Below are 25,223 nucleotides of genomic sequence, written 5' to 3'. Positions count from 1 at the left end.
ATTAATTTATCCGCAATCATATTAATTTAAAGTGGACTTGCGTACGATTGAAAAATAATGATGCATAATATACATAATGTACGTCACGTAATATCCTTAACGATTCTTTTCTAATCACCTTCGCGAATTGTGGCGAATTGCGCTCCGCGCAGTTTTTGAAACCGAAATCACGCGAAATTTTTTTTCATTCGCGTATTCGCCGGTCGCCTTCCCACGTCTTCCGCCGTAGAGCCGCGCGCGGCACGGTTGTGAAAACGATTGCGGCGGCGATTGGAGAGACGTCGACGACAACAAAGTTCCCAGGAGTCCGCGAGGAGATGCGAGGAAACGTCGAAGCCGAGTCTCACGAAAGGTGAAACGCATCGCGCGTCGCATTAAAGGCCACACATATGGGCTATGCACGCCTGAGAAATACTCTGGAAAACACGGGAAGGGGGTAGGAGGGAGGAGGGGAGAGACGCGAATACGAAATGCCCGCGATGTCCAAGCTGCAACGTCCGCATGTCAAGGAGCGACGCAGCTGTGTGTTCGCGCGGACGCATAACTGTACGCCTGTATGATTTATTTTGATCGAAAAATCGGGGAAAGGGGTTTTTCTTGAAAGGCGCGCGGGAATGAAAGGTACCAGGGAGGGACAGGTCAACTCGCTCTCTCTCTTTAGGACCTGTTTTGCCCGCTCTCTCAATGGACAATGTCCTGCTGGCGGGTTCACAAAGGGCGACCCGCGGGTCTCGAGATCCTCCCACGATACGCATGCCGAGCGATGGAGATCGCGAGAGCGAGAGCGAGACGGCGCGCGCCCGCGCGCGAGTGAGACGGCCCGTATCCCATTCAGAATCCGTGAGAACCAGATTTCATATTTCTCATAACCGTCCGGCCGCCGAGAGACGGTGGAACAGTGGAAGCCGCAGTTTTCTAGCGGCTCCGTTCTCCCCGAGGCCTTTCTGATATCCAAGGTGGTCACTGATTTCACCCGTTTGTTCAGGACACATTCTCGCAGCTCGGCTTGAGATCGAGCTGATATTTTGGTACGACTTGGCGATACGCTCCACTTTCCGAAGAGAGCGCCCATTCTGTAAGATCGTGTGATTTATCGAATATAAAAGCGGTCTTTCCTGCAGGGGTGAATCGTGACTGGAAAAAATTTCGCACCACAATACGCGGCGACATTATTATCGACATCAAATCCTTTTTATATCTTTTGGCTCGTTAACTATTAAAGTAATTGTACGATTGTTCTAAATAATTTATATTTTACGTGAGAAAAGGAACCGGTCTCGGTTACAATTTGGAAATTCGAGAAGTTTAAGAGAATATTTAACAGCATGGGTCACTATATATAGATTTATATCCGTCGTTTTTTTATTGAGAACGAGGTCGTTATATTTGTTATGTACCCTAAATTAGACGTTTTATTTAGCAATATTTACGTAGTGTAATTACAGCATTTATCTCGGTGTGGTTTGAAATCCACGAAAATTATGTACAATCATGCGTAAGTTTTAATGTCATTATTTTGAAGGATAAAGTACGCATATATGAATTCAGAGTTCTGTTTCCTAATATTCTGTAATGTTTATAAGACGTAATTATAGACTGTATTCCGGGTGCTACTCTAGATGCAAGAAGTTCATTTTTATCTCTCTCGTTTCAATATTATCATTCTCAACACTAAAGTATTAATGTGAAATCAACTTTCCATAAAATATTTACGAGAAGATATTGAAATTAATTCAAAATCTCCTGAAAATTACCTGCGGTCATTCAGTTTAACGCACCCTCGCTATTCAGAGCGAGGTCAATGACGGTTTAAAAAAAAAAAACGTTCAATCTCTATTCGCTTGAAAAGAGAAAACCCGTTAGAGGTACCGTTTGTGATATCGAAGATACAGGGGGAGGAGGTCCTTAGATCGAGAAAGGCGGCCAAAGAAATTCGAGGAAACCTACGGCGAAGTAAAAAAAAAATTGATCCAATTGTGAGAGCGAGGTCGATGGACCCTTAGATCTCACCATTGGTCTGTCTCAAATCTAGCTCGCTCACAAACGGATTCGTTTTTCTGGTCTTGTTTTTTTTTTCACGACATGCACACATACACGAGATGCGACAGGGTAGAAAAGGTCCTGTAAGAGGAAAAAACGATCTACGCACTGAGCGCCATTTTGAATCCTTTGTACGGAGCGGAACGAAAACGCACGGTGGTGGAACATGTCGGGGGTTAACTCGAAAAACTCTTCGACCTCGCGAGAAAAACCCGACGACGAAGGGTGTCGTCGGAGAAGGAGAGCGAGAGAAGATGGAGAAGGAAGAGAAGGAAGGAGAGACGCGAAAGAGAGAACGGCGGAATATAAAGTGGAGGGGGGGGGAGGGATTCGTATAAAAATTTCCCCCTCCATCGTGGCGCATGCCGGGGTAGGCCCTTTCTATTCTTCTGATATCCTGTCGGGGCCCTTGGCCCCGTACGCGTCCCCGATGCTCCAGTCAGCATCCGAACATAGGCGAAATGAGATCTCGCGCACGGCAATGAGAATCGAGAATCCGCGTCCCCCGAGGATCAAACGAGAGCGTCGCTCGCGAGGACGAAGGGCCCCGCGATTTAGGACGGCAGTTTCGCGTCGCGCGTTCAATCGGATCGTCCGCGGCCGATAAATTACAACAGTGAAGCCCAAGCCCCGACAGGAATTATTCGGATAACGTAATAACAAGCGGCGTAGGACGATGGCGCACAAAGGTAATTATGGCCGATATATCAGTGAAGTCGGCAGTTTCTAAGCAAGCGATGTTATCTCTTATCAGGCGCGATTTGCGCAAGGCACAAATACAGCGGCGATAACCAGATAACCTGGCGATGAGGAGTCGCAAGAAGTTTACGCGAGTACGATTTTGCTACCGAGGTACAAAAGGAGGAGGTACGTAATTGCGGACGATATTTCGGAGCGCGGGCTTCCACACCCGGAATCTCTTATCGCGATTCATCGAGCGTGAGATGAAGAAATGTTTAAGATTTCAATTTCACGCTTCGATTTGGCACAGCTCTTCCATTCGCCGTGCCGCAAAGAGTCGCCACGCTTTTTAATGCTTCCTCGGCTTCGAGTCGAGCCGATTGAAGAATTTCGAGGAGCGCAAACGCCACCGAGACGTACCGTAACCGTATTACATCGGATTATAGTAAATTACGATAGATACGGAGCCATTTTTAGATAGCCGGGCAGAAAGAGCGCCAGACGCGCCAGGCGCCGATAAATGACGCGAGGCGACGTTTCTATTATGGATAAGACGATATTTGCGATCGCGTCACACGGATCTGTCCATCTCGACGCGCGCGTCGATACGGACGTGTGCGCCGGGAATCTATCCGTTTTTCCCACCCCCCGATCGGTTTCCGTACTTCGTGAGAGAGGATCGGCGGCTGCCACGTATGTCGCGGTGGTGGCGTCCGATGCCTCCTCTCGGTCGGCGAAGGAAATTGCCGCGACCCAATACTAATGGATAATAGAATTATTGGTTACGGTCGGAACTCGCCCTGGGGATGATCGTAATTCAATTGCCCCGATGTGTCCTCTGGACGTTTTGACAGGACGGATGTCCTAACAAGGATACCGCCTCGGGATATCCCCCCTTCGCCCGTTTCTCTGTGCTCGGGCGGCGCGCACTCGCGTGGATCTAACGAAAATCTCGTGGAAAAACGTAGGTGAACTGTGCAGCGAACTATAACGGCCTCCCATAGATCAAACATAATGCGAACAATAACGTCCTCTTGTCGCAAAATTGGCGATAATTAGATTTAATTAACAGTTGAAGCGATTCGGCGGCAAATGGCCGACGCCAAGTACGGCCTTGCAGTTGTAGCGAGAAGAGTCTCGACTTTTAAAAGAATTTGGATTTAAATTTTATTTTTAATTTTAAATCGAGAAGAAAATTATTTTTTTCTTATAACTGCGTTTTTACAGGTAAATATTCAATAATGTTGACACAACTATAAAATTGATAGGATCGTGAATTAAATCTATCTCGCAATTAAAGAGTTACACCATCGACCGATATAATTATAAATCGTAAAATTAGATTCCCGATGAAAAATCGGATTTGTCTGCGTTTGATGCTGAGGGCAAAAAACAATTGATAGAGCGAAACGATTGCTGCGAATCGATTCTCCGAACGACTCGACGTATCTTGCTAAGGGCATAAGAGGGAAAATTAATGTGGAAAACTAATAACCTCGGAACATTTTCCGCAGAGATTCCGGGTACGCGTCCTTCCCACTCGTAGATGGAAATTACAAGGACGCCGCCCGCAATGGGGGCCACTGGGCTTGGTGATCGCAACATTACGGATGTATGGGCCAATTTGTAAGCAATCCAACTTAGATTCGCCGGGCAATATTATATTTTTACGTTATCTTCCTTCCTGGCAATTCACATCCTTCTCGCCCTCTCCCCCCTTCGCCCTTTCCCGTGTACGTGATTCGTCCGGATGCAACCGCGGTTATTTTTATGCGGCAAGTAATTGTCGTCATCAAAATCAGAAATATGTTCCGCGTCGTAAATGTTGCGCGCAATCTAATACTTCCATATGCTGATAATGATAACCGATAATAAAATTTGTTTCGTACACTTTACGTGAAACATTTTTTCTTTCAATAAATGAGCATTGTCGCGAAATAACTACACATTTAAGAATATTTCATATCTCAAAATTAAATTTAATACAAAAAGTTACATTTTACGAGCTTTCTATCCTTCATGAATCTCATATGTCTTTAATAATACGTGCATTTGCCGCAGTTTTTAATCTATCACCTAGAACAATTTCTAAAAAAAAAGGGGGGGGGAGAAAAAAGAATAGCAACGTTTACAGATTTCAATAGAAATGCAATGTAACCGAGCACATTGCGGGCTACAATGCGCTTAAATAAAAAAAAAAAAAAAAACGACACTAAACGGGGCCAGAAGACGCACGCAGATAAATAGACGGGTGATTTATGAAGTGGCGAAGAGACACGTGTCTCCGCTCCGTCCTTCCTCCTTCGCTCACCTTAACCTCGCGTGGCCGCCGGTCCTTGCGCAGGGGTTGCGCGGAGGGTTCTCTGCGCCGCCGACAGTTTTGGTCCAACATCTGCCCCCGAAAAAACAAAAGCCCATTGTCGCTAACGACCGGTCGCGCGTCTCTTGTTTCTAACCGAGCGCTTTTGAATCGTAGGCGAATAACGGATCCGAGAGAGCCCGTCCATTCAGGCGACTCACCGTTCTCCTTCCTTTCGCTCTCGCTTAGCCTCTCCTTTTGGTCGTCCGTGCTATCCGGCTCGGCCGAGTTTTCTTCTTCTTCTTTTTCTTTTTTTTTCACCGGCAACAGAACGCACGAAAGCAAACGTGGCCAGACGTCGCCTCGCCTCTTACCTCCGAGGTTTTTATCGAAAATTTTATCGGATTTTTACCATCGTTATTTCGCCCCCTTCTTTCCTTCGCGTTCGATTGTCGACGACAATCTCGGACAAACGCGATTAAAATCTCGCGCTCCTACGAAGAATGCGGGACGTCGTCGAGGCGCAATTGTCTCGTCCGAACACGAGTCTCGAGACACGCCGAGACTTTGCGGACTTATCTCGCTTCCTGCTACCGTCATTCTTCCGGTGAAAAATGAGAAGCTGCAGATAGGAACCGCGAAAAAAAGTTTCACAGCTTTCGACCGTACCGATTCTGAATGGTAAAGGGGCGAAGAACAGATTTCTATCGGAATCTCTCTCGATTGGACAAAAATATTTTCATCGCTCGGCTCTTGGATTGTTGTCGAGGAGGTACAGCGAAACGCGATATCGGCGAATGGAATATTTGCCGATTACATTCGTCATATTTCAGCTACGATTATTTTACATTGTTATTAGGTTACTTGTTCTTTTTTTTAATGCTGGAAGAATTTACAAATGCAATATATCTGAGAATAATTTTTGTGTTCAGTAAATTTTTATATGTTCGACAATTTATTTACGTTGACAAGAACTTATATTCACGCTGTCACTTATAATTAAAAAAAGTACAATAAATTACCGAGACATTTTATATGAACAAAAAGAAAACAATTAGGAAATAGGTAGAGGAAAAATTTTAAGTATATAAAAGTATCTATGATCGATTGAAAGAAAGCCGACCATAACTTAAGTTCGATCCACCGATCGGGGTATGTACTCGCGCTCCTAAAGGGTTGAAACATGCTCGAGTTTGCGCTCTGGCCAATGGTCAAGCGAGCTCCGCCCAGAAAGAATCGAACGCCGTCGGCGCACCGATGAAAAGTGGGAAACGAAGGAAGAAGGAGATAGCGGCATGGGATAAACAAACAGGGGTTGGTGTAAAAGAGCCGAGTGCAAAAAGAAGCGAGTACGAAGGAGAGGAGAGAAGAGCGGAGATCCCTCGAGAAGCATCACGACGAAAGTAAGAGAAAGATGCGTAACAAGAACGGAGACAAAGAAAGCAGCTTTTGAAGGGCGAGAAGGGAGTGAAGGGGAGAGGAAAGGGGCAGAAAACGACTGCCAAGACGGTGGAGGGTTTTTCTTATTTCGTCGCGAGCTTGGCGCTCCCCTCCCCCCCCCTCTCATCGTCCCCATTCGAATAGATACTCAGCTCGACGAGGGAAAGATCGATGTATGAAATTCCTGCCAATCTCTATGTTAATGTGCGAAACGTACGAGAGAAAGGACATAAGAGACGTCGCGAAAAGTAGTTCTGTAGTTTCTCTTGAAGGACACTCAAAAGTGAATTGTTACGTCTGCGGCTGACCTCGGGCCCTCTGCCTCTCGGACGACGGTGAATTATAACGGTTGCGTAAGAGGAAATTAGTCCTGTTTGTTACGAGGAAAGTTCGCTCGACCAGATTAGGCAAATACCGTCTGCGGTCTATTTATCGTCGAAACAAAATGGAGATTGAATTATGGAAACAAAAAGGAAGACATCGCCTTAATAAATTTGAATTCAGAAAATTTTGCAGGAAAGATAAAAAACTACCCTCACTTTTAAATATACATATGTATGAGATTGAAAAATAGTATTTCTTATCATCCCCTAAATAAAATAATAATAATAATAATAATAATAGCATGTGCCATGAAGACGCTTTTCAAGCTCATTACTCAATTGCATCACAAGTTAATTTTGATTTCCTTAATTCAATTAATCGCTGTTAAACACATTCACACACGCATACGCGCGTAAGTTTTATGACTACTGGCGAAACGAAACGCTCATAGAATCGTTCGTTTTGATATCTCATCACGGGATTATGGCGGCAGTCAGTTAATAGGTATCGTAAATCGTAATGATTAATGTCCCGCTGTGAATAATGCGCGAGACATATGTCTACACTTGGTTATATAATGGTATCTGTAACATGTACATATCGATAGTAATAAGCCGATACTGATACTGCTTTCACATTTCGTAGTCAAGAGGCGGTAATTGGGAAATTTCTTTTTATAATAAAATTACGTTAATATATTAATACAAGAAAATTGGATATATTGCGTATCATTAATTCTGTATCGTTCAAGTAATGTAACTTTATAATTATTATTATAGAAAAAAATTTCTTTTTCAACTAAACAATAATGTAACCAAATGTTATGTTAATATATTATTTTGCTTATAGAAACCAAAATACTCCAGATACATCAATAAATTCCGATTGGTCAATATTATTGTAATATCGATATTAATTGATAATTAACGGTTATATGTACACATGCTGATGCGTATACATTACTATCGTAAAGTAATAATCAATCGGAATGAAATTAAAAGAGGAGGAGTATGGCAAACTCGAAACTACATATATCTTTATATATTCTGGCAAACTCCGCCATCCACTTAATAAAAATTCCGATGCATTCTAAACGAGATTTATCTCTCTCTCTGTTACAGCGGAAACCTCGCAAAGTACCACGTCCCCAGACACCGTCCAATGTGGGGGCTGCAGGGCGTCTTACCCCCTCGGAGAGATCGTCCGGTTCATCGAACACAAGGTCAACCACTGTCGAAGTACCCTCCAGGGCTGCCACAGTCCACCGGCGACGGCCGCACCGGAGGACTCCGACCCAGAGGACGCCCTCACCATGAAGACCGCCGACCCGGACTCGAAGCTAAATTCGGTACCCAGCATCTCCGCGCCTATCAACAAGAGGAGTGGCCGACTGGAGAGTCCCCCGACGCCTCAGGGGCCGGGGCCGGATACCGGAAGTCCGATCGACCTCAAGGCGAGCGCCAGCTCGACGCCAAAAAGACGAACGGAGGCACCGGATGAGGATAAGGAGGATCTTCCGAAAAAGCAGAAGACCGAGTCCGTTGACGCCGACACGAACACAGTCAATTCCGGTAAACTTCTGCGTTCTTTCTTTCTCTTTGAATTATTATTTTGTTATTGAATTAAGGAATAAATACCGGAGCGTTTTATTAGAATCGGTCGATTGTTTATATCGTGTCGTGAAACGAGATCTGCAATGTGATCCGGCCACGTTCACGAAGCAATAATAACGCTCACGAAATAATTTAAAGTTCCGTTTCTCAATTTCGCATTCGGCTTCATAGATTCCGAATTTGGCAACGCTCAGAACGAGAAAATATGTCAGGGTTTCTCGTCGCAGTAGGAGGTGCGCTTCGTGCTATTTCGAAATCTTTCTGGTTTGGCGAATTGTTGGTTTACTTGAAAAGGGGTGGAAGAGGGTGTTTTAAAGTACAGTTATAGGGGGCTGCCATGTGATGTCGAACCTGGTCGAACGAACACGAACAATAGATCGGTGGATTCGATTTTTGAATTTAAACCGCCCGCTCGGGGATTGGGGTGAACCTGCCCCTCGTGCCTCCTCTCCACCGGTTCCTGTGACCCCCTTTTGTCAGGGAAGTACATTGTCGTACGTCGAAGGGTTTAACGCGCGAGCGTTCTCGTTCGGCGATACGACACCCTGGATATGAAAATGCTACGATATCTTCTTCGTGCTTTCTTTTTTATACATATAGCAAAACAAAATTGAAAAATTTTCGCGTTATGCACTTTTCATGTTTTGTCGTTCGCAGTTAGTAAATTTAAACGACACATGTTTGCGTATTAATTATATTATTAGAAATAAGTAAACGAAGAAAAGATTAGAGAGTATTTTATATTATTTGAAATCATAAAAATATATTATTATAATTCTGTTTCCGCTCTCTTAGAAGCGGATGAAAATCACAGATTTTTTAACAAATTTATTAATATATTAATCAATATTGCAATTATAATTTATATAATAATTAATAAGTTGTGCTTAGTTTATATATTACGATAATTTATTATATTATTATTATTATGAGTTTTAAATAACTTAAGGCAGTTGTAATTTTGCAACCGACAAAACATTCCCGGAATTAAAATTTATTTCAATATAAAGATATAAACACTATCGTGGCTTCAAATTAACATCTACAACATTCTCGCTGAATCAGTTCTTTCTTTAAAACTCTTATGCAATGCTTAATTACACAAATTAATGCAAGAAACTGTTTTACGGAACAAGAACGGAATTGGCCTTCATCGATGAAGCCAAATCAGTTCTTTTATTTCACTTCATAATTAAATTACTTTTACGATTGTATGAGAGAAAGAAACTTTGCTTCGAGGTATTCAAAAAATTCTAGCATAGAAAATATTAACAAGCACATATGCCTAAATTAATTAAAATTGTTAATTAACTGAAGAACTATATTTAAAGAACCAGCTATGAATTTATATACGAAGTGAATCCATCTCTCGGTTTACACGAATAAAAGTTGAGCTCACAGATATTATTTAAATCGTTAGGCTTGTATTTATATACAACGAGGCATCCAAATCTACTAAAAAAGCCTGAATTAAAGAATAGATGTAAATTTGTATCGCTCCGAGAAACGACGGCGATCATCGTGGACGAACGAACGTAATTGTGTCTCCCGAAGTGCAGCACGTCGGTGTTCGCTCGCACACCGGTGTCTCTTTAAAGTTTCATCACGCTCCGCGGCACTCGCCCCGAGCCCCCTTTTGCCAAGCTACACGTTCCGGCAGCGAGATAGTGAGTTAACCCTTCCCGAACTGGTCCACGGCCATAGGAATACTCCTCGCTCGTGCTCATCCTGCCGCTCGTCCGCCGGTTAAGCCCCTTTTGTCGCCTTTTTTGTCGGATTTTTTGCTACCGGACAACCACGTCGAAAAGCCCAATTAGAATCGTCCTATTGTTTGGCCACGTGGTCCGCACGAGCCGTCCACGCGAAGAGCATGCCCATATGGGCGGACTCGCGCCGGTGTATGTTAGACGATCGAGTCTCGAGCGTTGCGTGCGGACAGGTAAAGCAATCGCGTATCAGAAACGCGCACGTGGGGTGGCATTGACAGGATGCGCCAGGTCCCTTGGACCGGCCCGGATCCGTATTACAATTCCCTTCCAGTGATTCTGATCTTTTTTTTTTTTCGACTATATAGACACGTCAAGAAATGACGATCTGTGTAGTGCAATAATACGATGTTTTTTCCGAAACGTCAGAATGCAAACTTGTCTTTTAGTTTCGTTCAAAAAAAGATGTGCTTTGAGAAAAATTCGTGGTTTTGGGGAAAAAAATATTCGGTTATGGGTGTAAAAATAGAAAACAAACGCGCGGAAGAAAAGAGTAGCGTTTGAAGAACCATGAACGAATATAAATCCAGAGGAAAGACTGTGAAGGGTAGTGAAGGAAAACGTAGGAGGGCGACGGAAAAAAGGAGCGATAATCCATCGAAATTGACACCAACCCGCGCTCCCGGTGAGATGCAGATTTGATCTATCTGTCACGTTTGTCTGGGAATATTAATTCTCGTCCGTGGTGAGGTTTTTCTCCTGGCAGCTTTATGGCTCCTTTCCGACCCTCCCGCGTTTCTCCCGCCGTCCTTTTCCCTCCTAGCGAAGTCGACGGCTCTCCGGACCGCCCGAGGTGAGCGGAGAATTGCTTGCGAATTGGCTGTCGCTCGGGGTTTCGGGATCCTGCAACTTTCTCGTCCTTCATCCTTCCGCATCCTCCGTTCTCGCGGAAGGAAGCCGACAAGAACGGCGTGTGCGAGCAATACGCCTAAAAACCGGCGTCAGAAACTTTTTCGGCTATATATCACGCGTATCTCAGGAACTGGCCTGCTTGTACTTTATTTCGTTCTTTTTTTTTCCCCTTTGTTGTTTTGACGACTTAACAATATTTTATACGGAATGCAAAATTCAATCGCGCGCATTGATCGAAACATTAGTGGAAATTATTCTTTTGCGACTGAAAACACGAGTACGATGATACGTGAGTGCGTGCTAATATAAAAATCAACGTGTAACATTAGTACGGCGGATTCTTTGAAAAATTTACTTACGTTTCGATTGCTTCAGTTTATATTTTACCGTCTTCCTTGACAATGACAAGGTGGCTGCGTTCTTCGTTTCCTTTGCACTTACCTCGCCTCGTGTAAAGGAAAGTCCGAGAGCGAGAGAGAAAGAGAAGAACATCATCAAAGCTCAGAAGTTCAATATATACAACTTCAGCACGCTGCGACGCGTTTAAATTACCAGGTCGAGTGGCTTTTTGATTAATTTTTTTTTTTACTTACGTCCTTGTACCGTAAAACGAGTCCGTCATCCGCGTTTTTCTCTTTCTCTCGATGGTGCACTACAGAAAAATCAAAGTAGATGCAAAGGCAGATCTCTCACGATGAACGATAGACTAGATTTCTTTCAAGCTTTCAACGTTCTCATAGCAAGATGTTTCCACGTTTCGTTTTTATCGCTCTCTATTTTTTTCAGATCAGGTAATTGTACTTTTGAATTTCATTTATGATATGTACAAATTCAATTTCACGCGGAACGAACATTTTGCTGAAATACATATCTGAAAAGAATTACGTTAGACCAAAATAATTGTACGGGACGCTTAAGACGATTGCTAGAATGTCAAAACTTTTTGCAACAATATCGTCATACTTGAGTTGCCTACGTTAATTATTTTGATAAGCTCACATGAAATAATTTTTTTATATGTATCTAATCAAATATGTAGATACGGCAGTGAAATTGCTCTTTCCGCGCTCTTTCTGTATTCTTGGTGCTGTTCCACTTAAAAAATGTTCTTCCCGTGTCAAGCCATGAAAAACTCGAATAATAAATTCTTTTAATAAATTGAGACTCGGCCCTTTCTGAAAGGGTTAATAGTCAACAGCGGTCCGTTCGCAAGGTTTGCGGTTTGGACAGACAAACTAAGTAACGGAGGACATAAAGGCTCGTGAAGCGCACCAATCCTATCGCGGAATTGTAGTGACCACAAGGAGTATGTTACGCGACCATTCGAATATTCGTTTAGAGAGGATGGAATCACGCCGGTCGACATATTCGCGATTTTAACGGCTTTGGCTCTTTGTCGCGCGACACTCTGCGGTAGGTTGAACGGGTCGTAAATAAAAGTTCACTGGAAAAAAATCTGCATGTGCTACGGTTACACGATATTGAATGGATTATTAGTGATCTCACACGGTTTTTTATATTTTAATAGTGCAATATATGTTGACTGATACTTAATTAAATTTTACTTAAATTGTTCCACTCGCATACCATACCTCTATATATATTTATATAAATAATTATGGAAAACATATCAATCTAATCGATCCGTTATTTTCCAAAATAACTTGTTTTTTTCTAAATAATATCTTTGATACATTTTATTCTAATAAAAGTCGTATTAAAATTGTATCCCGTTATTTGTTATATTATTTAATCACTTTGTTTACTGTTAATTCTTTTTGATATGCGTTGAACACTTCTCGTTACCGCGTGATATTTATCTCAGCTGGTTATTTAATTAATGGGTCCAGTAAAATGATTAAAATCACCCGCAAACTACCCACGTGGACATGATCCGCTGTGCGTTGTCCCTTTTAAGTGCAGCCCTTGTATCGACGACAAAGTGCATACGTCGAATACGTTAGCTAATCGATATTTTAATATTGTCACACGCCATTCCGGATTAAAGGCCTTTATGTGTGTTTGCTGTGTGTGCGCACGTGTGTGTATATCGTGACATCATTGAGCGGCAGATGTGTCCCGTCCAAAAAGATTTGCAAGAGCGCGGCGCAACGTCCTTTACACGATTAAAATTCGCTTGCATGCAGGCTGAAAACCAGGCATAACACTTATAATAATATGTGTGATCAAAATAATTCCTTTCAGCCTGTGCACAAATTTTTCGAGTATTAATAATTAATGCGAAAAATGTTTTATAAACTTATTTAGAAACTCATTCAAAATATATAATAGCTATTTGATTTAATTTAACAACTTTTCTTGCAAATTTCAAATTAGACTCATATTTTACTGCGATATTTATAATTAATTAATTGATTATCACATGAAAATTATTCAGCGCTTTGTAAATTTTGCGACAAATAATTCAGTTGTAACATTTGTATTTTGTATTAGAAAGACAAACTTAAAATCTATAAAAACACGTTTCCACGGGCTTTTCAAGTTTGCCAAAATTGAAAGGAAGCTGGACTTGTGTTAAGTCTCCCGTAAAAGGGTTGAAAGGAGTATTCGTACGATGACCGGGATTCAAATCGTTGTTAAACAATGGCGTTCCGAACGATTTGCCCGTAAACGTCGCATAGACCAATTTGTCGGACAATTTCTGGAGAAAATCGGTCGGTCACTATCGTCGGAGGGCCGAATCTCATACAGATATATTGTTCATTTGATTCTACTGTCCCTTCTGAGTACGAATCTTTCTGAGTTCGATCTTTGAACTTACAAGTATAGGTTGTAAAATAATGGTCTTGAAAAATATTTGGGAAAGTTATATTTAAATTGTATTTTAATTTACGCATTCATTAAACAATAATTGTATACTTATTTTTTTATGTTCTTTGAAGAGTAACCAATTTTATTAAATCTCTGGTATAATTTTTCGAATTAAAAATCATTAACAATCTCAATTTTTATTTCAATATTACATCTACTTTTATATTTTTATAAATAGTTTGTCTAAAAAAAAACATTGTACCAACAACGTTGCATGCTAATCTACCGCACAATATTACGTCGATACAATTGTGTAACATGTACCCATTGCAATGTATGATATATAACTATATATTCTTGACTTATCCAATAGAAAATAAGTCATTGTGAGCGATAACACGCATCCGAACTGCAACCAGCTAGCTAGCCATTTCCCGTAGAAACATGGCCATGAAAATCTGGAGAAATAATCCTAACAGATGGCCATCCGCGAGGTTTGCATATGAAAAGCGCCGGGCCGTGAATCGATACACCTTTATTATGCTCAAGCACTTGCTTATCTCTCTCGTTCTCCCGCCGGCATCTTTTCTCCCCGGGGAAGTCGACAATATTTTCGACTTCTAGGGAAAAAAAGGAACCGGCTGGCCGCTCGGAGAAAGGACAAGGGCGAGGGAAGAAGACAGCACTGGTGAACACTCGAAGCGTGAAACAATACGCTGAATTTTCGCGCTTCACCACTTGGCTGTGATGCCTGTTTCAGAGATGACTCGACTGCCGTGCCTTTACTCCCTTTTATGATTTTCTTTTTTTTTCTCTCTTCTCTTTCTTTCTCACACGTGTTTTAATTTCTGTATGGAACCGGAACTTCAAGCCAATTTGTATTTTACGTTCCTTCTGGCGAAGGATCAAGGTGAAGATGACTCGGGAAAATTTCGAAGTCTGAAAAGTTTTGCTCAATTCGACCTGGCGGACTTTTCTTTAACATTTCTACGTAAATTCTATTGTTCTTTTAGGTTTTAATTTTATTTAAAGAACCAAAAATTGTATAAATGTGTAAGTCAAATTTTAGAAAAGATAACTTCAAAAAAATTTTTTTGTTTAACAAAATTTTATTTAAGTTTTATTTATTCTTGTAAATTTAACTTTTTAAAGATTTTTTAAATTAAATTATCAAAATATTTAATGCTTAATATTAATATAATATGGAAATCAAAATTATTTTTATAAATAATGCAAACAATATTTAATTTTGTTAATATAAATTATTATGTGTCTAATAATATATACAAAGAAATTAAAAATTAATAACTAAGTGAACAATCATTGGAAATATTGACGATTACATTAATGAATAAATAATAAATTATTTTTATACTATTTACATACTGTTTACATCATTTATAAAAATAACATTATACTTCTCGGTATCCCCAATAACTTGCAATAAACATTGACTGCTTGAGAAAAGTATATAAATAAATTACATAAGTATAACGAACGTTCCAAGAAAAATTGAATTGAGACGACTAGGAATCTCAGTTAAAAGAAAAATGAAATTCCCATAAAAGTATAATTTAATATAATTCTTTGAAAGTAAAGTTGAGGTAGAACCATTAGAAATATGATTGTACAATTAAGATAGCTCATATTTTTTTATATGTACTTTTCTCTTTAAGCAAACTTCTTAGCAATTCAGGAAATCACAGAGAATATCTCGCTTCTTCACGATTTTTGCGTCTTCCTCTGCAACTTTCTCCGCGTTTTTTCTGTCAATCAAAAAATCGCGCGCGTCAATGAGATTGCGACGAGCGTCTCTCACTTCTATGCTCACTATGATGTGTAAACGCTGCAAGCGTAATCCTGGTGAAAGGTCAGCAGGGCGAGGAAGAAAAGTCCCTCGCCCACTGTCGGGCTCGTTATTCTACTTAGCACCTTGTTATATACAACGAAATGTGTTCTATTGTGTATTGTCGCGAGATAAACTATTATTTACCCGTTGACGGCGTTGAGTTGTTCCTAATTTTATTTAAGATTCATTGTCTTCGCATCTTGCATCGTCGTCATCGGACCGATCTCTCAAAGCCACGTCATTTCGACGACTTGTTCTGAGCTTTACGTCAATATAAAATTATACAATTGTACGGAAAGATGAAGAAATAAAATTCTGAGACCGCTGAAGATATTTATATCATTTGTGTAGTATCAATTAAATTCGTAGTTGTGTATTTAGACTAAATTAGTGGATTTATTTATTGTTCACTATATTAAATATTTTTTGTCAATCATTATCGAAATAATGTTTCCTAAACGTAATAGACAAAAATATGCCTGAGTTCGGCAATCGATCGTCGACTTTAAGACGATCTTGAAGCTTTATTTTTAACAAAGATCTTTTCCCTATCCCGAACGGCCATTTAATTAGGACCACTTTATTTTGCTACAGCCTTTTGTCTCCGGCTGACTTTCCCTCCCGTCGCCAAAGTACCGCGAGACAGTAAGGTACAATGGGGGGGGGGGGGGAGGAGAGGGCGAGTCCTGAACTTTTTAATCTCTTACAAGAGGAAGTATACCCCTGCCCGCTACAACGCGCTCGTATTTATCTCGTCGAAGAAGTTTCTTCCTGAATAATGCGGCGGGCGTATTTATTCGTCTGTACGAGACGTTCGCGTTCTCAAATTCGACAAGTCTGATTTTGTTAAATTAAAGAAATTCGCGGAGATTCGAGAAAAATTTCCTAAAATGTGTTTTTATAGTACAAAATGTTTCTTTAATATTAAGACAGCTTTAAAATTATTGTTTCATAAATGCCTGTGTTGTTTTCTATTCCGAGTCCATCCATATATTTGTAACAAATATTTTATCTGAACAAATTTTTTTGAAAAAATGCAATAACTGAATTAAGAAAGTAACACGTATTGTAGGAAAATATTTTCGTAAAAATGATTAATTGACGTCTTAAGCGATTTCGTAAGGTTTCTTAAGGCGTAAATTTAAATCTTCTTCCTCGATCCCTAACGTCCGGCATTATTCGGTCCAAGAGAATATGTTACTTGGATAATGTTCCACGGTGCCTTTGCTCGCAAAGCGAGGGTCGTCCTTAAGCACATGGTGCGTGCATCCTCGACTTTTCTCTTCCCTTTTTTCAACAGTCCTCTCTCATTCCCGTCGCCGAGGCGCCGAATTAATAAAATCTCACAGACTCGCTCGACTAGCGTCTACTGTGCCACGCGGGGCGTGAAAAATGGTCGAAAATCTGATATTCCGGATTAAAAACATTGAAATTCAAAACCCGTCCCTCCCGCATCATAAGCTTTCGCGCGCGCCGTAGGGAAGCAGGGTCGAGAAGTCGTTAAGGGTCAGTTTCAGCCGCATGACGTGGTAACCAACCCCCGTTGGCCCGCACCAATCCCCTCCCGCGCTCTTCGTCGACCGCTGTTCGACGAGGATATTATTTTTAAGCCCCCGCAGCTCGCCGGCCCGAACCGCAATTTGACACAGACGCGCCGTTTGAATTCCGAATTCAATCGGTCGGGTCCGATCTCTGTCCCGATTCCGCGAAATTAAGGGTGGTTCGAAAATTGATAGCGTGGCTCGGGGGCATGTACGCGCACGTGTTATGTGTGTACGTGCGGGTTTTACGAGCTGCCGTCACATGCTCGAGAAATCACCGTGAATCCTGTCGTCAGATTATTACGATATATCTAGAGCCTTATAATCATCTTATTCGCAGCCATAAACCGTCGACTTATATTAGCCTTTTCAACCTATCTCATTCTCTCTCTCTCTCTCTCTCTCTCTCTCTCTCTCTCTCTCTCTCTCTCTCTCTCTCTCTCGCCCTCTATTCCTTATTCAAAAATAAACTTGAATTTCTAAAATAGCCATATCATTACATATCAAGAACGTTTAAGTCGAAAGAATTACAAGAACTACGATGTTTGACTCTGATAACATTAATTCGTCTTCTTATAAAAATAAAAAAATATTTTTTAAAATATTAAATAGTAATATTATTAAATATGAAGTAAATTAAATTACACAAAAAATATTTTAATGCACGCCATGGATTCACAATGACATATGAATGGTAATTTCATCGAAACTTTGATGTTTCATGAATTGTACAGAATTTACTACATCAAAATTTTCTCGAATGCTAAAACAATATTCTTTTTTGCGTAATGGACAATGCATTGTGATCCTTAACACCACGACGTTGATGTATCTGTTTCAGAGCCAAGGTGGCTGCAGTGCTCTCAATGTTCTCGGCGGCTGTGCTCGGCGTGGGAGCTCCTTCAGCATGTACAGAGCATGCACGGCGCCCGCCTCTACTGCTCCTCCTCCTCGTCGACGAATTCGTCGTCAAACACTCCAGCGCCTAGTCCACCGACGCCTACGCCGACGCACGCGCACCATCTAAGTCCGCCGAATCATCTGAACCTAAGCGGCAAGTCCACCGGAAGCTCCTCGGCGGCGAACTCTTCCGGCGGTACGAATACCAGTGGCAGTAGCGGTGGCCGACAGCAGCTTCAGACCTCGTCCCTAGTGGGCGATCCCCTCCACAGTTTCTTGAGGTTACCTCAACACTTGGAGCGAAGTTTCCCGCCCATGTTCAGGCCGGATTTTCTCACCCTGAATCCATTGGCGGGGTACAGAGGTCTTCAGGAGTTGCAGACAGCCACGCGGAATCTGCAAAATCTGGGCGATCCACTTCGCGGTATGGACGGTTTAAATCTGGGGGATCCACTGGTGCGTAGCTCATTGGACTCCCTGAACAACGCTCGGAATCTGGCGAACCTGGCCGAATTGTCGCACGGCCGTGGCCTCGCTGGCCAAGCACACCCACCACCACTCGAGACGAACCTGGATTTTTACTCAGCGCGCCTAAGGAGCCTCGCTAATCCGCCCTTAGGCGCAGCTCCACCTAACCCTAGCGGAAATCCCGCAACAAATCCCCCTCCTCCACCGGTACAACCGGTACCGTCAGTTCCTGTTGTCAGCGGTGTTCAGCAACAGCAGCAACAGCAGCAGCAGCAACAACAGCAACAACAGCAGTCGCAACAGCAACAATCGCAATCCCATGCACAGTCAGTGGAACCACCTAGTCCGGCTTCAGCCAACCCCACGAATTTAACTCATAGCAGTCATCAAAAAGAAAATTCGCCGCCCTGTTATAGTCAAAGCCCAGTCGGCCATCACAACAACAATAACTCGACCGATAGCGAGAAGACCAGCCCACCGGTAGCTTCTACGCCAATCATCACTGATACTTCGTCTGAGACGGTATACACGTGCGAAGTGTGTGACAAGAAGTTTCGTTTCCAATCAAACTTGATCGTTCACCGTCGCAGTCATCGGGATAAGGAAAGGCAGTACCAACAACAAGAAAGCACGCAAGATGGTCAGAGTACGCCAACGAGATGTGAAGTGTGTGAGATCGAAGTAGCGAGCTTCGCCGAGCTAAGAAAGCACATGAGAAAGGAGCATCAGGACCACTTGAATTCGGCTGCCAGTCCGCAAGGCAGCGTCGAAACGGTGCCGGACGACGGGTCCAGCTGCGACGAGAATATGGATCTAGACGAGATGGAGGAGAACGAGCAAAAGACCGAGCGGGAGGACGCGGAGGAAAACACGCCGGAGGATCTAAGCACCACTCAGGGGCAGAGCGGCGAGGAGAGCGGAGGTCGGATAGAGAAACCAGCCAGCCTGGTGGGCGATCTCATGGAGAAGTTTGGCCTGAGCAACATCGCTCAATATTCAGAGGCTTACCGACAAGCGTTGCAAGAAAATCATCGCAGTGGTTTCCTCAAAACCGACTCGCCATGCAACCTCGCTAACTCACTCAACAATAACAAGGAGAAAGAAAGTGCTCTCTCACCTACAAATTTTAATTCTTCGACGACGCCGAATATTTTCTCTGGTCAGGGGTTTCCTAGATCTGCAGGACCCGATTTCGGGGGACTTTGGCTACCTAGTCCACACTATTTGGAGAACAATGAATTTCGCAAGGTAACAAAGGCCACGACGTCCAGTTTGGCGCTTCAAGGCTTGCCGAGTCCGTTGCTGAAGAAGGAGCGAAGCGGCCGAAACGACACTTGCGAATATTGCGGCAAGGTTTTCAAAAACTGCTCGAATCTGACGGTGCATAGGCGGTCGCACACCGGTGAGAAGCCGTACAAATGTGAACTGTGTTCGTACGCGTGTGCTCAAAGCTCGAAGCTAACTAGGCACATGAAGACCCATGGTCGACATGGCAAGGACACGTACAAATGCCGCTTTTGCGAAATGCCCTTTTCGGTGCCGAGCACGTTGGAGAAGCACATGAGGAAATGCGTAGTAGTGGTGCAGCAAGGCCCCAAGTTGGATATACCATACCCAGTGATCAAGGATGAGGACTCTTCATTAAGTAGTAAGGATACTTGATCCTGGAACGGAAGCCTACCGCCGATCCCGCCGCTGTGGCCGCATAGGCCACCTTATCCAGTATACTGAAGATGAAAAATCTTTCTCTTCAGAGACCTCGAGAGAGGAAGAGAGATACCTGATGAACAACCTTGTCGCATAAAGCCGATTTGGAAACGGCGCGATTATCGAAGGATCTCTAGCGGAATAATTTCTGGGGTCACCTCTCGAGATTAAGAGAGGTGGTAGGTTGCGTGATCTCGAGAATCTCCGACCGAACGGCCTGGAAACGGCCGGTCGAGTCTGTAAGTTACAATAAAAAATTATCAAGAGCTGGAAGATCTAACGAAGCTGGAGTTTCGACTAGTTCGAGAAAGAGAGGATTCTTACAATCGTGAGGATTGGACACAATACAAGGAAGTTGTCCAGGTGATACGAAAACAAAACGACAGAATAATGAAAGAAGGTACTCGACAAGAAACCCTACTCCACGTTTTAATTCATTATAGAAAACGAACGAATGGTTACCAGTTTGCAAGTCTCAGCACACACAGTTATTTAAATTACATATATCTTTATAAATATATAGTTCATAAATAACAGGAAAAGACACTATAAATATAAAACTGCATATATATATACATACAGATAAAAAATAAATATATATATAAATATATATAAATATAAAAAGAAATGCAAATACAAAGAATATAAATATTATAAATAAGATAATGAACAATAGTTCACGACTTTATTATCGCATTTGAAGATTATTTATTTAATAATAGATATATATATACATATTGTATAACGTAATATATATATATAAATATTATGAAAACTTGCAACTTGCCGTGTACTATATAGAAACAAATTGAAATGGAGTTTTTTTTTTTGTACATTAAACAACGTCACTTCGTATATAAGAACGCGTCAATGGAATCGACGCGTCTTTTTAAAATGCATCGATTTCTTTAGTACATAAGGAGAAGTGACAAACTTCGAAGATTCTGTATGTACATATTAAAAAAACATCGATATTCGAAACACTGTTATATATCAATATATTATAGGATAATTGGAGAATATTTGATTTAAGTAATATATGAGAAGAAGCTAGTATGTATATATATATACTATATATATATATATATATATATATATATATATATATATATATATATACTCTAGCTCGATCCTATGTACAATGTATTATATCTATTATCGGCAACTCTATTACCTTTATTAATATTATTACACTTATTATATTGTCTTTATTATTATTATTAACATTATTATTGTTTTGTAACATGATTATTATTGTCATTATTACCATTATTGCTATTATTATTATTACCATTCTATTATTATTATTATTATTATTATATTTGTCACTATTATCATTACGGTTGCAGTGAGTTTAAGCGCCGCTTTCATTATTTTATTCTGATATTAAATTATTATCGCAGATGTTTTTAAAGATTAAGAAAATGCCAAAGTTGTTTAGGTTTATAGCCGCTGATTTTGCATCGCGCGACGTGTCCGTCGAAGAATCAGAAAAATTGTATGCAACATCTTTTAGGAAATCGTATTCCTAATCTAAATTAATAAATTGATCCTATGGACAATCCTAGAAAAAAAAAAATACTTCAGTGGAGCAAATTTCTTCTTCGACAGTCACTTCGCAGCCATGTCAAAAATATCATCAGCGCGCTTTGTTCGTTGATTATATTCATTGCAGTCGACAGTGTTGAACCGCGCTCGGCTTTCGCAGGATCGATACCGAGCATTGATCCTACGAAAATCGTACCGCGGCCAGACCGAGACGCAATCAGAATCGAATTTCCGTTTTCTCTCGTCCTCGTCCAAGACTGAGGCTTTCGGGCGACGCGACGATTGTTCTTCAAGTTTTTGCGTTCCATTTTAAGTAGCGAAATAATTTTTCTTTCTACCCTTCCTTTTGTTTTCCTCAACGACGTCTCGTTGTCGTAAACGTTTTCGAAGAGAACTGTTCCTAAAGAGAGATATATATATATATATACGTAGGCAATAAGATAAAAACGAAAATAACTTCGCGATGCGTGAAAGACGACGAAGGAGTGCGAGTGTCTGCGATAGCGTGTCTTTATGTGATTTCATTGTGCGTGTTATCCTTCTCGTTCCAAGGATGAATGTTGCGGCGCGCGTGCGTGAGTTCGATGGTGAGAATGCGAAAGCATAAAGGCGATTTAAAAAAAACTCATATCAGATAGTTCTTTCGGTGTTAGACGTGTACGGCCCTAGATAAAAAAAATCTCTCGTTATCTAGTTAAAAAGTTTGTTAGATCGATTCCTGAAATACGTACATGCCAGGCTCTGCGTTTATACGATATACTGTAAATACTGGCACTGCCCGTAGCGATGATTCGGAAGCAGAGAAAGCCGCGTCGTCGAAAAGTTATTCAATGATCTTAATAAGAAAAGAAAACGATAAGTTTATAATAATGATTTTTTTTTTCCTTTTCTCATGCAACGACGTGTTTTGTCGTTCACCAACATTTGTGAACGGAGATTGGATCTAAAAACGATGGAGACGTGGGGACATCCCCCTTCGATCTCCATCGAAAATTCGCGGAATGAATGAAGGAGAGAGAAAAAAAATTTTGGGCGGAGCACCGTGTGTATAATCGATGAAATAAAAATCCTGCGGCACGTCACCATACACGAAAGTAAAAAAAAAAAACACGTACTTTGATTTCGGAAAATTCTTCCTCCTTCTCTTCTTGCTTTTCTTATTCACGTTTATCCCCATATAGGACCAAATTCCTTGCCTCACCGAAACAAAGGAGTGACATGTGTCAAATGCAAATCTCGCGGCGGGCGATCAGACCGGTGGGATGCGACGAGGACAATAACGACACATTTATGCAACACCGAAGAATATCTTTGCTAGAAAGAGAGAAAGAGAAAGAGAGAGATGCACGGTAAACGCTCCGTAGTCATGATAAATCGTAATGTGAATCCGATATGGAGATTGTCGCTGGCAACTCCTGTTCAGTTCGCGGAATGTCGGCGTTTAATGTGTAATCTAAAATATGATAGTGCACAGATTCCTCATTATCACGACTAATTGACGTATTAATAATAATAATACTAATAATAATGACGTATTAATAAATTAATCCAATTGTCCCGTCGTGTCCTACGGTTGGTTTCTAACGTTTCTACAGGGTAAAAATCACGTAAAATGCTAAAAGATAATCCCAGAACGAACGTCAGGAGTATAGTCGAGCGAAGTATCTAGGCAGTCGATATAATTTAAAAGCTACGAAGTATTTCCTATAACTATAATAAGAGAGAGCGAACGGAGGAATTTTTTTTTCCATAGAATCGATTACGGGGGAAAGAGATGCAAGAGGGAACGCGATGTATATCGTAGGAGGGAAATCGGATTTTTAGGAAATCTTCTGATCCAGGGTAAATAATCCGAAGCTCGGTTTTTAGGGACAGCATATGACCGGGTTAAACCTGGTCATTGAACACTTTTAACCGAGGATCGACATTAAGGCAATACGAAAAAAAAAAAAGAAACCCAGGCATCTCCGAGTAAACTCCGGCCGAGGCTTGCGACAAACGTTGGCTGAGCTTTACCTCGCAGGGGTCCCTAATTGTAAACATAGCAGATACGGTGTATGTCTTGTGCGATTCAAATAAACGACATTGTTTTTAAATAATCTACACCATTGGAGTTCTTATTCTTATCTGCTCTCGCACCTGTCCTTCCGGTCTTGATATTAATTGTGTAACGAATTAATCCTCATCATTTTTCAGACTTCTTTACATAATATTCACTATACGCACATCTTTCAGAATTTAAAATAAATAATAAAACAATTTTTATACAAACTTGTTCTTTTTAATTTTTTAAGCCTTTAATTTTTAAGATGATTCTAGCAGGAAGTAATAATAAATAGATGACTTTATATTTTCGTCAGATTAAATATAAAAATTTTATAAATTGTAAAATATTTATATAATTATAAATTTTTATCTTTCTAAAAAACTAAAAAATTTTTGCGTGCACAACATTCTTTGTAGATTTGCATTTACATTTGTGTTAAATTACATTTGTAATTGATTATTTATTTTATAAGTAATTCTAGCTGATTGATTCTTTGGAAGAGATGAAAGACTCGCAACTATCTGTGCGCGACGTTAGTTTCCGATACCCCTCTATTAAATATCTAAACGTGCGCGTAGAAAGCTCGTTACATAAATTGTTTAACTCGTCCCGAGTCGCTATCATGTGCCGCCTATTGCATTGCATAATGTATTTCGCAATAGTTTTAAACTCGATTAAAATACATTTATTGCGTCATGCTTGAAAATAGAAGTATTTTTTTATTCGTCAACCATAAATATAATTGAACTGTGCTGTAAATATACGCAATTTAATTTTTAGTTTTAACTAATCTCTTAATTTATAATTTATATAAATCGCCATGAAGTTAAAAAGTGCAAAAATTATAAATATATCTCATGTTTATTTACTTTTTATTTATATAGTTGTAGTTATATATAGAAAATTATATAACTGTTTAAACACGTTTATTATCATAAATGATTTTAATCATTTAATTAATTTTTGTTCTGCGTATTACAATGGACAATCTTAAACTTCGAAGTTTCGTTATTTGTTGGCAACATTTCATTTTAATTTTATTGGTAGTAAATGTGTTAATAAGGAATCAACTATGCCATCTAGCGGAAGCTATGACGATGCAAACGAAATCTCAGGTGAGAATAATCATGCTACAGCTAAACGAGATATATCCCTGTATATCGGGTTGCTTGGTCAAAGGCTCGCTCGAGAGTGGTCGGCTTATACTTTACTCCCTTTTAACTTTAGAAAAAAGTGTAATATAACTTGAAAGATTTTCTCTTTTACTTTAATTTTATTATCAATACAATTTTTGAAAATTAATAATTAATTAATAAATTAAGTATATTTCTTATATATCTACAATAAAACAATTTTAACTTACATAAACAAAAAAA

At 40.7% G+C, this 25,223-nt stretch overlaps 1 protein-coding gene across 1 annotated transcript in view; it reads left to right on the top strand.

The window, feature by feature from the left end:
• Positions 1 to 20,833, top strand: part of LOC105839492 (B-cell lymphoma/leukemia 11A) — a 33,503-nt gene extending 12,670 nt beyond the window's left edge. Inside the window, exons 2-3 of the mRNA XM_012685833.3 lie at positions 7,906 to 8,355; positions 18,019 to 20,833. Coding sequence (XP_012541287.1) covers positions 7,906 to 8,355; positions 18,019 to 20,207 — 2,639 coding nt within the window. The 3' untranslated portion in view covers positions 20,208 to 20,833. The remainder of the gene's footprint in view (positions 1 to 7,905; positions 8,356 to 18,018) is intronic.
• The last annotated feature ends 4,390 nt before the right edge of the window (positions 20,834 to 25,223 follow it).

Source organism: Monomorium pharaonis, chromosome 3, assembly GCF_013373865.1.
Source record: "Monomorium pharaonis isolate MP-MQ-018 chromosome 3, ASM1337386v2, whole genome shotgun sequence".
NCBI lineage: Eukaryota > Metazoa > Arthropoda > Insecta > Hymenoptera > Formicidae > Monomorium > Monomorium pharaonis.
The sequence above is the reverse complement of the archived record's forward strand: the minus strand, read 5'-3'. Positions and strand labels throughout refer to the sequence as shown.